Source organism: Telmatherina bonti, assembly GCF_933228915.1.
Source record: "Telmatherina bonti genome assembly, chromosome: 21".
Taxonomy (NCBI): Eukaryota; Metazoa; Chordata; class Actinopteri; order Atheriniformes; family Telmatherinidae; genus Telmatherina; species Telmatherina bonti.
The window spans coordinates 20,092,641-20,108,107 of NC_136630.1; the positions used below are offsets into that span (position 1 = coordinate 20,092,641).

Consider the following 15,467-nt stretch of genomic DNA (forward strand, 5'->3'; position numbering starts at 1 on the left):
ACTACTGTTACGCTGTCCTTATAGCTTTCCCTAAAAAGTCCATCAGACAACTGCAGTTAGTCCAAAATGTTGCTGCTCAAGTCCTCAATAAGACTAAGAAAGTCGACCATATAACTTGAGTCCTCAGATCAATACACTGGCTTTCTGTCTGTCGAAGAATTGACTTTAAACTCCTGCTGTTAGTTTATAAATCACTGAATGGTTTAGGGCCAAAATACATGCAAGATCTTCTGGTTTGTTATAAACTAACCACATCCTTCAGGTCATCAGGGTCAAATCTACTTTCTGTTTCCAGAGTCAGAAGCAAACATGGAGAGCAAGCGTTCAGTTTTTTTCTCCTCATGTGGTTAAAAACTTTTTTATTTGCCACTTTCTGTCAAAATATCAGTTTCTTCCTCAAACTGTAGTCTCTTTATCAGCTTTCTTTTTTTTATTTTATTTTTTTTAGATTTTTCTCTTTTTTTTAAAAATTTATTTTAATTTAACTTGTTCTTTTTAAAGTTTATTTTGAACATACTTTTTCATACTTCCTGCACCCTACTCTAATGCTTTTAATTGTTGTGTACATGAAATTTGTACATAACAAATAAATTTCATGTATGGCATGAAATTTGCCATACAGATAAACTTGCCTTACTATTATATACTGCCAAAGACAAAATTATTGCCAAAGACATATTGAAAATCTTGTATCTTTATTTTGTTAAATGCACGTCTCTTTGCAGGGCATTGTTGCAGTAAAGAATAAAATATTATGAGTCATAGAAAATTAATGAAATGCAATAAACATCATTGTTGGGCACATTTCTTTGAAAAAAAAGTTAATTTATTCATAATTTAAATAGATTATTAGATCTAATAGATTAAATGGAAATTTAATGAAAAAAATATTAACAGAAAAACAATATACAGTAAACATTAATCTCAGGCTGCTTGAATTTTGAGGCTCCAATTCTTCAGGAGAGCTGCTTCACATGATTTTAAGTGCTTACAGCCAACATGTAGAAACACTTTGTTTCCGGTCATAATGAACATTTCTCGCAAAGTTTTTATTTTTTGTCTCTGTCCAGTTTAACAACTCTTCCTTTGTTTTCTCCAGAGGCACAGTTACTGTGTGTGTCTTTTGCTTGTGTGTGCATTTGTATGCGCATGCGTTCTACTCCACATGCTGATTTTAAGTCTGCCATAACATTTTACTCTTCATCAATGAATCATCATCACTTAAGCTATGTGGTTGGATACTACATATGTCATTTCATTCATGTACTGTCAACCATGTGCTGCCTACATGACACATCACATCCAGGAATTAATAACTGGGTTGCCAAAGTCAGAAAAATAAGGAGTTTTTGCCCTGCTTTGGCACGAAAATACCTTAATCTAGAAAAATATGAAAAACGGCGAACACTGAATTAATTTAATCCACTTTACAATTCTTTGACTAATCTAACTTATTTGGCAATTCTGAAATACCAATAGCAATGGCCCTCTGGTCCACTGTGCAGCAGTTTGCCACCATGCCTTGTGCTTCTTCTTCTCTTGATTAATAACCGGTTGTAAACCAATGTAAAGAGGTGCATACCAACACTTCCACCACAACATGTTACATCAGGTCCAGCAGTATTACTCTGGTTCCACAGTTTTGCATGTCATGGCAGAAATTTGATGAAGGGTCATGCAGTGATATATGATAGAATAGCGGGCAGCAGGTCATTAATGACAAATATCAAAATTAAAATAGTTTTTTTTTGTAAAAGATGACAGGAAACCTTCCTTCAAAAACAACCAAAAAGAACCACCCCCACCACTACCACTACCACCATTCAGCAGTAGCAGACATGTTTGCTTTCCTTTTGTCCTCTGTGTTTAGCTGTTTGACTTGTTATTGTTAGAAATTTACAGTTCAGAGCATTAAACATTTGTCATTCGCACATTTATTTATTATTTTAGTTTTTGAGAAAGCTTGAATGCCCGTCTTCATTTTCACAGTTTAACAGCCATGTTGTGGAAAGTCTCTTCCTCTGTAATGCCAATCATTGTCACCTCAGTAGACCTTCCCCAGCTTCAAAGAGCGTAATTTAATCTGCAATGAGCTCTCTAACCCTCTCTTTGTGTCATTTTAGGTGCTTCCTTCATGGGCTCCTTCCTAGCCCGGAGTCTGGGGTCCCCACCGTCACACCCTCCTCACCCCTCTGGACCTGCTGCCTCCCCCTCCTCCCCTTCCTACAGGGCTGGACCCCATTCAAGCGCTTCCCCTATCTGGTTTCACCATTCACATGAAGGTTAGACACACATACAGTACACACACGCACACATAAACACACAAGCACACAGGAAGCAGCTCGGGTCTCTGGCTAATCCAGGGTCTTGGTTTGGGATTAGATTGAGATGGAGCCATTAAGTGGTTTAACCAACACTGAGCTGAGGCCAAACATGTGCTGCAGTGATGCCTCGGATGATGCTACTTATAGCAACACACATATACAGGTCTCATCTCGTGTGTTTGTCAGTGTGCATGTGGTTTTGCATTTGTGGTTGTTTTCTAGTACAAACTTGAGCACCGTGACACAGACTAATACACAACCCCCCCCCCGCTCCAATTCATAAATAAGCACACAAATGAACACACACCTGGAGGCATCTTTCAAGCAGTGTTTCAAATAACATTGCACCATTTCCCCATACTTTCAACCAGTAGTCTTTCAGTACCCCTCTCTGAAACTCCCCCCCATTTCCACCTTCCACCTTCTCCTTGCTGCTCCCTCCTCCTCTGACCGCAGCCCCACCCTCAGGGCCCCCTCTGGGCTAACCGACCTCCAACGGCCCCCTTCCTGATCTGACAACACACACACACACAGAAAAAAACCAAGCGCATCCACATGCATCATGTCCTCTTTCAACTGTTAACCGTTTGTGGTAAAAGGCCAAGCTTGACATAGTTATCTGTCCCTTTCAGGTATTTATGTGCAAGGTTTTTTGTGTATATATGAATGTGTGTGTGCATCTGTGGTGGGTGATGGGTCTAAAGAGATAACATCTGAAGAGGCTTCAGCAGTAACACAGTTTCCATCACAGACTAGATTTTTCAACCAACTGAAAACTGGCTGAAAGCAAATTTCTACATGAACTCAGTACATGTGCTTTTTTGTTTTGAGTAAACACAAACAACTAACGATGTTACAATGAAGTCTTTAATCTCTCAGTTTGAAATAAAGAGTCAACTTTTGGCACCATTATAAAGGCAGGACTTCCTCTGACCAATGTCTTTTGCGTTGTATTTTTCTGTTCATTTTTTCACACCGTAGCTGGAAAGGAGAAACACAATCAATAACAAAAATAATGAAAGCACTCCATTCCGGTAAATCAGTTTCTGCATCCCACTGTTGTTCATGCTGAGACATGTGAATGAAACTGGTCTGTTATTGATATTTATTACCCTTGTGTATCACCTGCCATGATAAGTCAAAATGTTGAAAAGTGACTCATTTTATTTGTTTTATCTGTACGTGACACCACTAACTACTAAAGTATGACAAATTCACACATTTGATACTTTAACCCAGTGATTCCCAAGCTGCTATGAAGCCAAACGAGTTAAAACACCACTTGGGGACTTTTCATCCTAACCACATAAAAAGCTTGTTGGTTACTTTAGAAATAAACCAGCACCGTCTGATTGAAAAGTCGGCTCACCTGATGTAGTTTGCAGAGATTTCTGGTTTAAAACGTTTCACACTGGACCAGAACAATGGATAATTAATACTGACACTGACTGCTTTAACCCATTAAATTTTGAAGTGAAGAATATTGCTTTGCATTTCCCTGTCCCTTACAACAGTAAGAGGAAGAAGGAATATTTTTTTAACAGATATTTAAAGAGTAAATCCACCATAACCTAATTTTTAATGGCCTTTAACCCAAACTGTAAGAAAAACTACAGGCGGTGAGCAAAACTGTTGTTAATTTGCTTCCTATATGTTTAAATTAGTTACATCCTGGCAATGATGAAGTGATAACACACCTAAATATAATTTTGACAAATGAACTGTTTCTTTTGCCCATGAAGTCTTTATGTTACCACCGTGCGTCATGTTTCTGATTCATCTGATTTAATCTAGTATTAGGTGTTTTTTTGTTTGTTTGTTTTTTTTATTTTTTATTTTTAATTTTTTTTTTTTTTTTTACAAAAAAAGTCTGTCATTGTTCCACTTAAAATAGCCCTGAAAATTAGTGTTAATGTTGACTGGAGTGACCATCGTAATCCTGGATTCATAGAAAGAGTTGGAGGTAGAACTCCAATCTGAGGGCAGGAGAGAGCAGCAGTGGAAAAAAAGACCAAGAATGTGTGTGTAGAGGGGAGAATGTGTGCGCCTATCAGACATATTTTACATCTGTGTGACTTAGCTTTGATGTTGACACACATGCACATGTGCTTGCATTACACATACTCATATACACACGCACACACACACACACACACACACACACACACACACAGACACACTCTCTCTCACACACACACTCACTACAAATGATTGTTTTTAAGAATTCAAGCTAGGGAGCTCCAGTAGGCGGCCTGCCAGCTGGCCGCTGTCCAGACAGTGGAGCATAGCCAGCACAGAGAGAAGAAACCTGCCCGATACACACACACACACACACAAATAGATATTACCTCACACACAAAACCCACCACTCTTTCTCCCTCTTGCACACCGACACCTATGGAGCCACTTACCCTCGCTTTCACACCTGTCCTTATTTTGTCTCCTGCTTGTGTACGTTTCCTCATCTCCTTACTTCCCTTTCTCCTGTCCTCTCATCTCTACCATCTCAAAGCTCTCCACTTCCCTTTCACTTCCTCCTTCATCTTCCATTCCCCCTACGAAACACATTCCCCTCTCCAGCTGCACCAGACTGGGGTTTTTTCATTTTTTCACTGCTCTTTTGGTGTCTTTACCTTTTTCCTCTGTCTTCACATTTATTCAATCACTGAATTCCTTCATCCATCCATCCACTTATTCTTTCCTTTACTCACTTATTTTATCTTTCTCTGCATTTTGTCACCATGGGCCTTCGTGCTGTCTTTGTTCCCCTCTTCTTTTTCCTCTCGTCTCTCCTCCCTCACTCCCTCCCAAGCTTTATCACTCATCATTACCCAATGGGATTGGCCTTAGATGGCTGATAGAGGCTTTTGGCTAATTGTCACCATTTAGATTCACTGGTTGTTAACCATTTAGAGTAATCACACAATCACACACACACACAAACACTGTACACATGCATGCATTTACGCTGCAGCAGGAACACACATATATCCCCCCCTCCATCCCCACCACCACCGCCCACCCTCACACATCCACAGACACTCTCATGCTAGAAGCAGTGAGGGGGTGTTGGTGGTTTTTGCAGTGTGACTGTGGAATGCGTAGGATGAGTTTTTATGGAGTGCTGTTTACTTTGGCCAGTACCGTTAAACTTTTAACGACTGCCAATTAACAGGCTGGCAAAGACAGTCTGTGGGGCATGAAACCAACTTCTGGAAAACACACAACTATGCACACATGGTCCAAGCCTTTCTGTTTCATGATGTGCATCTCCTGTGTAATGTGCATGTTTGTGCGCTAATATATGAGCTTATGTGTTCTGTGGACTGACCCAGTCAACACAACAGCAAAGACCTCCGCTATCCCACGATGCAGTTCAACGCCCTTGAAGATGAGGAACAGGCTGAAACGACCATTTACCTCCCAGTGACCTCCTGGGAAGAGTCAGTGTGTGTCTTTTAAGGGGCTGTGATGCTTCATATTATTTGTCTTGGGTTGAGGAAAAATGTGTTTCATAGAAGAGCGAATTCCACCCCGTTACATGCTGCAAACACTTGGCAGTAGCTGTCGGCTGTGGTTTTTGTCACCACTTTGTCCACTGTAAATAATGTCAACTCATCTGGCATGTTTGTGCAAAAGTGCATTTATGGCAAAACTAGCGCTAGCTAGCTGTAGTTTTTCTGGGTTTCCCAAAGTGGTCCCATTTCTTGATAGATTGTTGAGATAAACTGTTTGTTTAGAGGGCTGCTGAATGTCAACATGGGACAGAAACATCAGTTCTCTCTCATTCTGTCTCCCACTGACAGGGTACCCCAGCTATTCAGGAAGTCTTGCTTCTCCTTTCCTCCCCATAAGTCCCCTGGATCACCATAGCAACAGTCTCTATGGACAGCACCGCTTCTATGAAACTCAGAAAGGTAGGTGGTAGAGTGTGTGTAAACGTCAAGAGTGGAAAAATTTTGCTTTTTACATACCATACCGTCATAAATTGCTTATTCAGCATCACCACAGGAATAACAAAAGCTGATAACACACAATCAAGTTATCAAGTTAGCAATTTCTCATTTCTTTTTCTTGAGATGCCATTTAATCCCACATTTTAATGATCTTTTATTAAACTACAAAAGCACTCAGAGAGCGCAAACCTCCACCAAGGCCTTTAAGAAGTTCCTGGATCCAAACAGTGATCCGGATCACAACCAAAATAAATCAGTTCTTCCTTTTCACATTTCCAACAACTCCTGAAAATTTAATGAAAATCCATCTACAACTTTTTGAGTTATCTTGAACACAAACAAACAGATAAACGCTGGGTAAAACGTAACCTCCTTGGCGGAGGTAACTACAACAGCTACTTAGCAGAATATTAAACACTCACCCCCTGACACTTTTCTCCTTTCCTTGTAGATCATTTCTACCTGAGAGGCCTTCCTCCGCAGCCTTCATTGCTCTCCACCAATCACAGCCTTCCCCCACTGTCCAGGACTGCCCCAGGCCACCCACTTGGCTCTTGCAGCCGAGAGACTGACAGTGGGGGAGGAGGTGGGAAGAGCACCAAGGATGTGGGTGATAAAGGGGTTTTGTCAAAAGAGAAAGAACGATCAAGCAGCAAGGAGCGACACCAGGAGAGCAAAGACAAACAGCAACTTCATTATCACCATTCTCATCAGACAAACCCTGCTACTACTCCATCAGGCTTCCACCACCAAGCTTACCCCCACCCTCACCATGCCCTTCTTCCTCACCTTGCGCTTCAGGGCCGGGAGGAAAACCACAGACACTCTCTGGAGCGACACAAGGATTACAGAGACAGTGACTTGGGCAATCAGGGAGTGAAACATATGAGTGCCTGTAAACTATCCAGTGGCTTGGGGGCAGAGGCTGGCTGTGGAAGTAAAGGAGGAGCACTAAGCAGCTGCAGTGGTGGGGTGGGCCGACCTCCATCTGGAGGTGGCAGGCACAGCTCAAAAGATGGACCCATAAATGGGGAAATGAGGATCAGTGAATCTTCAACTTCCTCACCTGAATGTATGAGACGAGGAGTGACTGCAGCTGCAATTGTGGCGCCTCCCACCCCTCACTCTGTGGCATCTTATTCTATGCCCCCACCTCCCGCACCGCCACCTCCTCATGCCTTGCACATGAGCTCTCCAGTAACTAGTGGGTGGCTACATCACACACATCACCATCCACATCCAGATTTTTTCTGCCCTCCTCCCCCTCTGACATTCACACCCTCTAAAGATCCAGCATCCACCCCTGGAGGGTCCAGCAGGGAGGCAAAGGTAATTGGTCCAACATATGTGCCTTCAGTTGGTCAGCAGGCGGACTTGGTGGCCCTTGACTGCCATGGAGCAGGAGGACCTGGGAGAAAGGCAGATGATAAGAGTGGAGAAGGATCTTATCAAAGTCCCGCTCATCACCAAAGCCGCCTAAGTAGCTGCCAGAAGAAGGACAAAGCTCAGCCACACCAACAGCAGATAGGATATGACAAAGCTGACAAACCTCCTGACTGGAACCAACAGAAGCCTTGTTCCAACATGAGCGCTCAACCTGAACTACGGTCTTGCAGCATGGAAACATCCTCATCTTTTAGGGATCTTGAAGTTGTGGACGAGGTTTACCGTCCCTCACTCCCTTTAGATACCCAGGATTGTGGTGCTGGACAAGGTACAATGAAAAATGGTCCCAGTACCGGCACGTCTCCCTTCAGGAACTGTTCTCTACCAGATCCAGATGGGAAAGCGGGGTTAGGGCCAGCAGCTCAGAGGGAAGGGCAAAAAGTTGCAAGAATACGTCACCAGCAGAGCACTAACCAGGCAGCGAGCACAGAGGACAGGAAAAGAGATGGAAATCAAACAGCACCTACATGGGGTCCTCGAGGGGGCCACCAAGAAGACCAGAAAAAAGTCAGTCATCAAGCAAGTAAGGGGGCCCATCCTCAGCAGCCTCCGCCACTATCCCGGTCCTCATCACGCACTACTGACAGTGACAGTAGTGCCATGAAGTACCTTATCAACTACAGCTCCCAGCAGCCTTCTATGCTGCCACAGCGGAGCCCCTTTGGAGGTCTGGGTTGCCTCAACAAGGGAGGAGAAAGATTCGAGAAGGGGGACAAAGGAGGAGCTAAAAACACCTCCTCACAGCAAGACCCTCCAAAACAGTCTCTCCCTCCTCGCCGGGGCTCCATTAATGAAGGAGAAAGAAGTGACAGAGGTGTGAAGGAGGCAGGAGAAACTGGGGAAGGGGAGGTCCGACAGCCTCCTGTGGGTATTGCTGTTGCAGTAGCCAGGCCCCCCCATCGCTCTCCAGACAGCACCCCTGGACACAGCAGACAGGGCAGGGTGCTCCCCAGCATAAAAGGTGAGACATCATTTACTTCTTCCTTATTGTCCTTTTTGAAATTTGCCATAAAATTTTAGTACTTCCAAGTTTTTGATTTATGCTATTTCTTGCTAAAATAAATATCACAATTTGATATTTAATGCACGTTAGGAAAGTTTTAGCATCTTTGTCCTGCTGTATATGTAATTCAGGGGTGTCGCGTCCCATGTATCCTCTTGGCCGCGAGGCAGAGGAGAGGAAGAGAATCACAGAAGACCAGATCAGTCTTCATCACCTTGACAGAGAAAGAGAAATGATCATTAGGTAAAGACACAAACACCAGCACCTACACATGTGCTTTGCCGTAGCATCTATTTGGTTTTCCTCTCATCTGATAAGCTGCAATTCTTTTATTCTCCCTGCTTCTTTCTCCCAGTCTGAGGCTCTGCTTTACTTTTCTCTCAGCCCCTCACTCCATTTACTCCTCTCACCCTTTGATGTGGTTTTTTTTTTTTGTACCTTCTCACTCTCTTGCTTCCCATCTCTCTCTTTTTCCCTAAGATGAGACATGGTGCATTAATGTTACAGGGACTAACACAGATGTCTCTGAAGTATCAGGCTTATTATGTAGTCATATTAAGGGAAGAAAACATATAATGAGAACTCATAGACCAGGCACAAGATGATGGCTGTTCCTGTTGCCCTCATATTTCCTTTTCTTGATGATTATAATGGTAGTAGTGGTAATGAAGATGACATGGATGAAGATAATAATCATAATGATGGTGATGATGAGAATAAGAGGGATTATCACCATAATGACAAAGTTCACCTCATCCAATGCCACAACAGGGAAAACAAGGACTGTGTGGAGTTTGCAAGGATCCACCCTTCTAGTAGTTGCCATGGTGATCTGACCTCTCACCTCCTGGTCCCTGGTGGAACGAGCCAGTTAGGGGCTGACCCTGCAACACATGCTCATTCATCTCATCACCACTGGATGCAGAGGACAGGAAGTCCCTCTCTCTGGATGGGACATTCATACAGTGAGTTCAATAAAGACAATCATTGCTGTTCTCATTTTAAGATATTGTACTGTTGAGTTTTTTCATACTGATCAATGTTTTAGCCTTGTTTTTGATTATTATAATTTATTTATGCCAAAAGAGAAAGACCATATATTGTTCATTTGACTTTATGTTGTGTGCGTGTGTTTTTTATTTCAGGTCTGAGCCATGTGGGAATAAGTCCTGGCTTCCCACCAGGTCTGGCCAACCCTTTGCAGCCTGTCTTGGGGTCACTTACTCAAGACCCTAACTCCCCTCTTGTGGTTCTTCCTACAGAAGCCGGGCCTCATCATCCCCTTGGTACAATAAGCTTCCTCTTACAGCAATAATGGGAGGGATAGACAGAGTATAATCTATATTCATTATTGTTTACTCATACTTGGAGTCCCACTGCCCCCTGCTTTTTTTCCCAGTCTGCACCATGAAAGCCGCTGCCGTTTCACTCCTAGAGTTTTAGTATCGTTGGCTAATCATAATATAATGCTCAACTAAGTCCTTCTGTCAGTGGGATGATGTTTTATGGCTTCATTAATGGAAGCAGCCATTCCATTGCGCCCCTCTGCATGTGCCCAGCATTATGCAAACCATTTGAACTGGTGTTTCATCTCCGTTGTAGCTGAGCAGTGATGTGTTTGGACTGGACTGTGAGCATTTGTGTGTGTGTGTATTTTAAGTTATGTTCATGTCTGAAACAATCTATGTTAAAGGTTTTGTTGGATATCTTAGCGAGTGCTAGAAAGAGAGAGAGAGAGACTTTGTTTCTGTGTGTGTGTGTGTGTGTGTGTGTGTGTGTGTGTGTGTGTGTGTGTGTGTGTGTGTGTGTGTGTATGGTGTGTGGTGTGTGTGTCAACGCTGCTTTGCAAACAGGCTGTGAAATTTAATTATCTCCCACCTCCCTTGACTCGCTCCATGAGAGTTCCTGCAGAGAGGGGAAGTGCATCCACTGAACCCTTCCCCTGGGAAACATTAGCCCACTCAGGCTAATCTCACAGAACAAAGGTTCCCAGCGACAAGGCAGCCAAGGAGGGGATGTGTGTGTGTGCTTGTGAGTGTGTGGATGTGAGTGTATGAGCATATGTGTATATTTGAATTTGTATGTGGCTCATAGACAAATGTGTTCAGAGAAACATTGCTTTTAGAATAGAAAGTTAAACCAGCTGGTTGGAGATTTTTCTGTGAACTCATCAGTGACTGTGGAATTTTGCAGGGGATGTTTCTTTATTATTATTTTATTATTATTATTGTTATTATTATTTTACTATTTTTTTTAGTTTTATGTGATTTTCATTTACCTTTTTGGAAAAAATTTTTGCACTGACATTTTGCTGCACTATCTTCTTTGTGAACTGTTCAAAAAAGTCATCTAAATACACAATAGAATAATATTTAGCATCTTTACACTCTTTTTCCTCATGTTTCCTGTAGAAGTTCTGGAGCAGACAAGTCTGTGGCCCCCCATGTATGGAGCCAGAGGTCCTCCCCCTCACCTCCAGCACCATCCAGTCTATTCTCGCACTTCATTCCTACGGCAGGGTGTGCAGGAGCTGTATGCCTTACAGCAGCAGCGAGCCATGGAGCACATGCACCGGCTCCCATTAGGACAAGTAAGAACGACAATAGAAGCATTTGTCAAAAAATTTGAACACTTTATTGCAAAACTATGAAACAATAAAGAATTTCAAACCAATGCAGTACTGTTCCTCCTTTGAGCTATTGAGGTTAAGATGCAGCCCTTCTATTCAGTTGTTTGCTGATGTTTAAGGGTCAGTTTTCTCAACATTAAATAATACATTATAAAAAATTACACTTATAGAGATATGGATGCAGAGTGCAATCTCTCTTTGTCTGGTCATTCAAACTGTTTTGCCCACAGTCAGTACCAAACTGATTATAGAAAAATACCACTTTACATACTGTTTTAAAGTCTTGTTCTAATGTTGCTCATGTTTTTCTTCTTTTCCTCTTTCAAAGAGAAAACATGAGGAGCACACCATCACCATAGAAGACTCTCCGAATGAATCATCAGCTTCCAGGACTCCCTGTTCTTCATCTTCTTCATCTACTGTGTCCTCCCATGCAGCCAAACCCTTCTCTCACACCCCTCCCCCACCCAAGACCTCAACACCATCTCCAGGACTGTGTCCCAGCAGCCGTCAGTCACCATGCTACCATTCCCCTTCCACGTGTCTGCACCCACCTAATCCTTTGACCCCTGCACCTAGTCCTGCTGCGGCAGCTCCGCGGTCCCCAGCACTCAGTCCTGCCCCCTCACACATCTCTAAAGGGCTAGAGCGGGGCAGCGACAGAGGAGAAGGGCAACCACCTCAGGACTACCCACAATCCTTGGAGCCAGGTATGTGCATAGAAAATCCTGTAGGCTTCTGAATGAACTCGGCATCTGAATTGAAAGAACTGTACCTGCAGGTCGAACTGTCTGATAACGAAAAATATAAAGACAGCAGGCAGGGCGGAGAGATGGAGAGAGATAATGTGAGAGAAAAAAGGGGCAGAGAGATGGAGGATGCTGCAAAATGTGGCATAGGTCTTTGAAGCGTGGTATTCTTTTGATTTTGCAGAAATTGTTTGAAGCAGGGCTGATCCTCTTCTCTGTGTCCTTGAGTGTATGTGTGCACCCTTTTTTTTCTGTGCAAGCTAAAGAGGGACAGCGAGCAGGCCAGCTATTAAGGTCAGAGAAAGCATATGGGCACTCTTTGTGTGTATGTGTGTGACCTGCCAGTTCACATATGTGTGTCACAAGAGGAAGGTCAGTGGTATCTTAAGACAGAGCCTGCTTATCCTTCAGTGGTCCTTGGAAAGTACAGGCGGAAGAATACACATTCATCTAGTTGTGTTGTCAGGGGGTGGAGGGATATCATCAATAATAAGAGAGCAGGGGTGACAGAGCTGCTGCTGCAATCATAGGAAAACAGTGGGGCGTCATCAATATCCCACATAGATCTATATCCTCACACTTCTACTGGTGCAGGTTCATACACACACACACACACACACACACACACACACACACACACACACACACACACACACACACACACACTGTATACAAAATAAACACTTGTGTACCAAAAACACTTTGTGTTTTCTGCACCCCACTATTAATGTATTGTGTCAACTTTAATCTCATGCTTCATCCTGTCTGCCTGAACAGAATGCCAATGATTTTAAAACACAAAAAGCATTTTATTTTCTATTTCCTGACCACCAGGAATGCTAGAATGCTAGAATCTGACATTTGCTCTCTCTTCTTTCTATCAGATTTGCCACCCGTTTATACCTTCTCTCCGATTGCTATGGGTTACAAAGCCGGGCCCTCACCTCCTGAAGCACAACTGGCTGAACAACCTATGGTGGAGGAAGAGCCGGCAGAACCCGAATCCAAGTCCCTCCCACACCCATGTCACATCCAGCCGCTCTCTGGAACGGAAGACACGAGGAAAGAGGAGGATGAGGGAGACTTCGAAGTGGTGGAATCCCAGAATAGAGTTACAGAGGAGACAAGGAAGAAAACAAAAGGATGTGCCATCTCAGAGTCCAAAAGCAAGATTTCTGGATTACTACCATGCCCTTTCCCGGCTCCAGTCCCAGATCAAGCCTGCCCGGCAGGTGTAACCCTAAAAGTAGATATATCTCCAGGATGCTTGGGCCAGAAAGCAGGTCTGGAGGAGTCCCAGCTATCCAAAGAACAGGAGGATGATGGGGAGCATGAAAAAGAGGGCATGGAGGTAGATGAAGAGCAGAAAATGGAGCCTGAACCAGCTGAATGTTCTTTCTCTGTGCCTGTGGAACCTGAGAAGGGGGAGGTGGAGGAGGAGGATGGTTGCAAACATGGGGAAAATATTGATATAGTTGAAAATGAGGAAGAGCAGGAGTGTGGCGTAAATCCAAGGAAAGACCAGGTACAACTGGCGTACAGGTCTCCTGCTCCTTCCTCATCCAGTGACCCGATCCTTCCTGCCATGACAAGTACAGCTGCTCAGCTTCAAGGGGCTTACATGTGGAGTCTGGAGCTCTTGATTGCTGCGGCCTTGTGTGCTACCAGAGATGCCTTGCACCCACCTGTACCGGTCGAACAGTCCCCATGCCCTTCATCGCACCATGGAATGGAAATACTGGGAGAACTGGCTGAGTTGGAAATCAAGCAGAGGAGCAGGGAGAGCAAAGAAAAAGACACCGAAGGTGAGAATAAAAAAAAAACAAAAAAAAAACAGCCGCAGTTAAATTTCCTGTTTAAAGTTAGTTTTCTTTTTTTTTTTGTTTACAAAAATATCTGAATACTCAGAAATGTAATTAAAGGAAGAAGGAAAATTGGGCAACACTCTTTTACACAGACAAACAGACACACAAAAGTACAAAAAAAGATGGTCTGACACGTGTGAAATCCAGATGCTTGTACTGTCATACACAGCCTCATCTGGAAAAAAAATCCATTAACTGTCCTGTTCCTTTGCTGTGACAATGTCCTTACCCATAGAGCATATTTTCCCTCTAGGGAGTGTGCATGTATTGTGTGTTTAGCGTGAACACAGAGATGGACACACAAACTAAGCTTAAGACACAAGCCAGGACACACACACACCCTCTGCCCAGTGTGTCCCCCAGGCTCTGGCGTCTTGCTTTGCTAATTAGACCCTTTCCTTTAAAACACTTCTCCTGTAAGCGCTTCTATTTTCCTCTCATCCCTCTGAGAGAAAGTGTTTTTATTTATGCCAGCATCTGCATGTGTATGTTTTGTGCGTGGCGTGCATGCTGGGTGTGTGTGGCTAAACTGTTAAGTAATCCCCGATGAATCCCTGCTCTCCTCCATCAGAGTCTACGTGTCTCTCCACCAGGCTGCCTGCTCCCTGCCTGCGCCTACTCCCGCCTTTCCTCCTCCCTCTTTGTTATTTTTCCCCCTCACCCGCTTCTTTTTCCTGTTTTTCTTTCTTTTTTTTTTAATTTTCTTTTTTTTTTATTAAACCAATGTAATCTTGTGTGTAAATCCTGCCTCTGCAAGCCTTGTTGACAGAATTAATAAGTGTAAAAATCACAAGTCGCTCAGCTGCTGTGTGCGAGGGAGATACTGAATGTGTGAGTGTGCATTTGTTTACATGAGCACGCACGTGGTTAGCATGGGTAATAGGTGTGAAATCAATAAGTCCTGTCGTGGCGTGGAAAACATTTTCCAAATTGCAGCACATTTATTTAAAACCAGCTCTGGCCTCATCTCAGAGAATGTTATTAATACCACTGATGTTTTTTATTTTTTTTATTTTTTATTATTGAAGATGCATCTGGGAGAGGAAACCAATCCCAGACAGATGCATTTATGGGGCTCCTTGATACAGATGGATATCTCAGCTGTTTACTGGAAATCACAATTAAAGATTAAGGAATTAAGATATATTTTCCCTTCCCTTGTAATTAATTAACATAACTTTTATATAGACATGGAGAGAACAGCTGTTTGCATTATATTTCCTTTATTCACTTTCTAGTGAGATTTCATCTCAATAAACATCCTGTCTGGCGTCTAATGATGCCATATCAGCTGTAATGGTTTTTAATTTTCCTTCACTGTTTTTGTTTCTCTCCTTGAAATCCCCTGTGCCTCCTCTTATTACACCCTTCACCCCCGTTAGAGATATAGTATGGTGTTAATGCTGTGCAGACTTGGGTGTAAGTGTGTGTGCGGTATGCAGTGGGCGGAAGGTATGTATCGATTGTGGCCATCCTCCAGAATACTACACTAGGT

The 15,467-nt window shown here is 43.2% G+C and overlaps 1 protein-coding gene across 1 annotated transcript in view; it reads left to right on the forward strand.

The window, feature by feature from the left end:
• bahcc1b (BAH domain and coiled-coil containing 1b) overlaps positions 1–15,467 on the forward strand; it is a gene marked incomplete at its 5' end in the record, with an annotated part of 50,869 nt that overhangs the window by 20,233 nt on the left and 15,169 nt on the right. Inside the window, 9 exons of the mRNA XM_079261086.1 lie at positions 2,124–2,282; positions 6,131–6,241; positions 6,732–8,687; positions 8,861–8,972; positions 9,501–9,694; positions 9,875–10,015; positions 11,141–11,319; positions 11,687–12,068; positions 12,992–13,912. Of these exons, the coding sequence (XP_079117212.1) occupies positions 2,124–2,282; positions 6,131–6,241; positions 6,732–8,687; positions 8,861–8,972; positions 9,501–9,694; positions 9,875–10,015; positions 11,141–11,319; positions 11,687–12,068; positions 12,992–13,912 (4,155 nt within the window). The remainder of the gene's footprint in view (positions 1–2,123; positions 2,283–6,130; positions 6,242–6,731; positions 8,688–8,860; positions 8,973–9,500; positions 9,695–9,874; positions 10,016–11,140; positions 11,320–11,686; positions 12,069–12,991; positions 13,913–15,467) is intronic.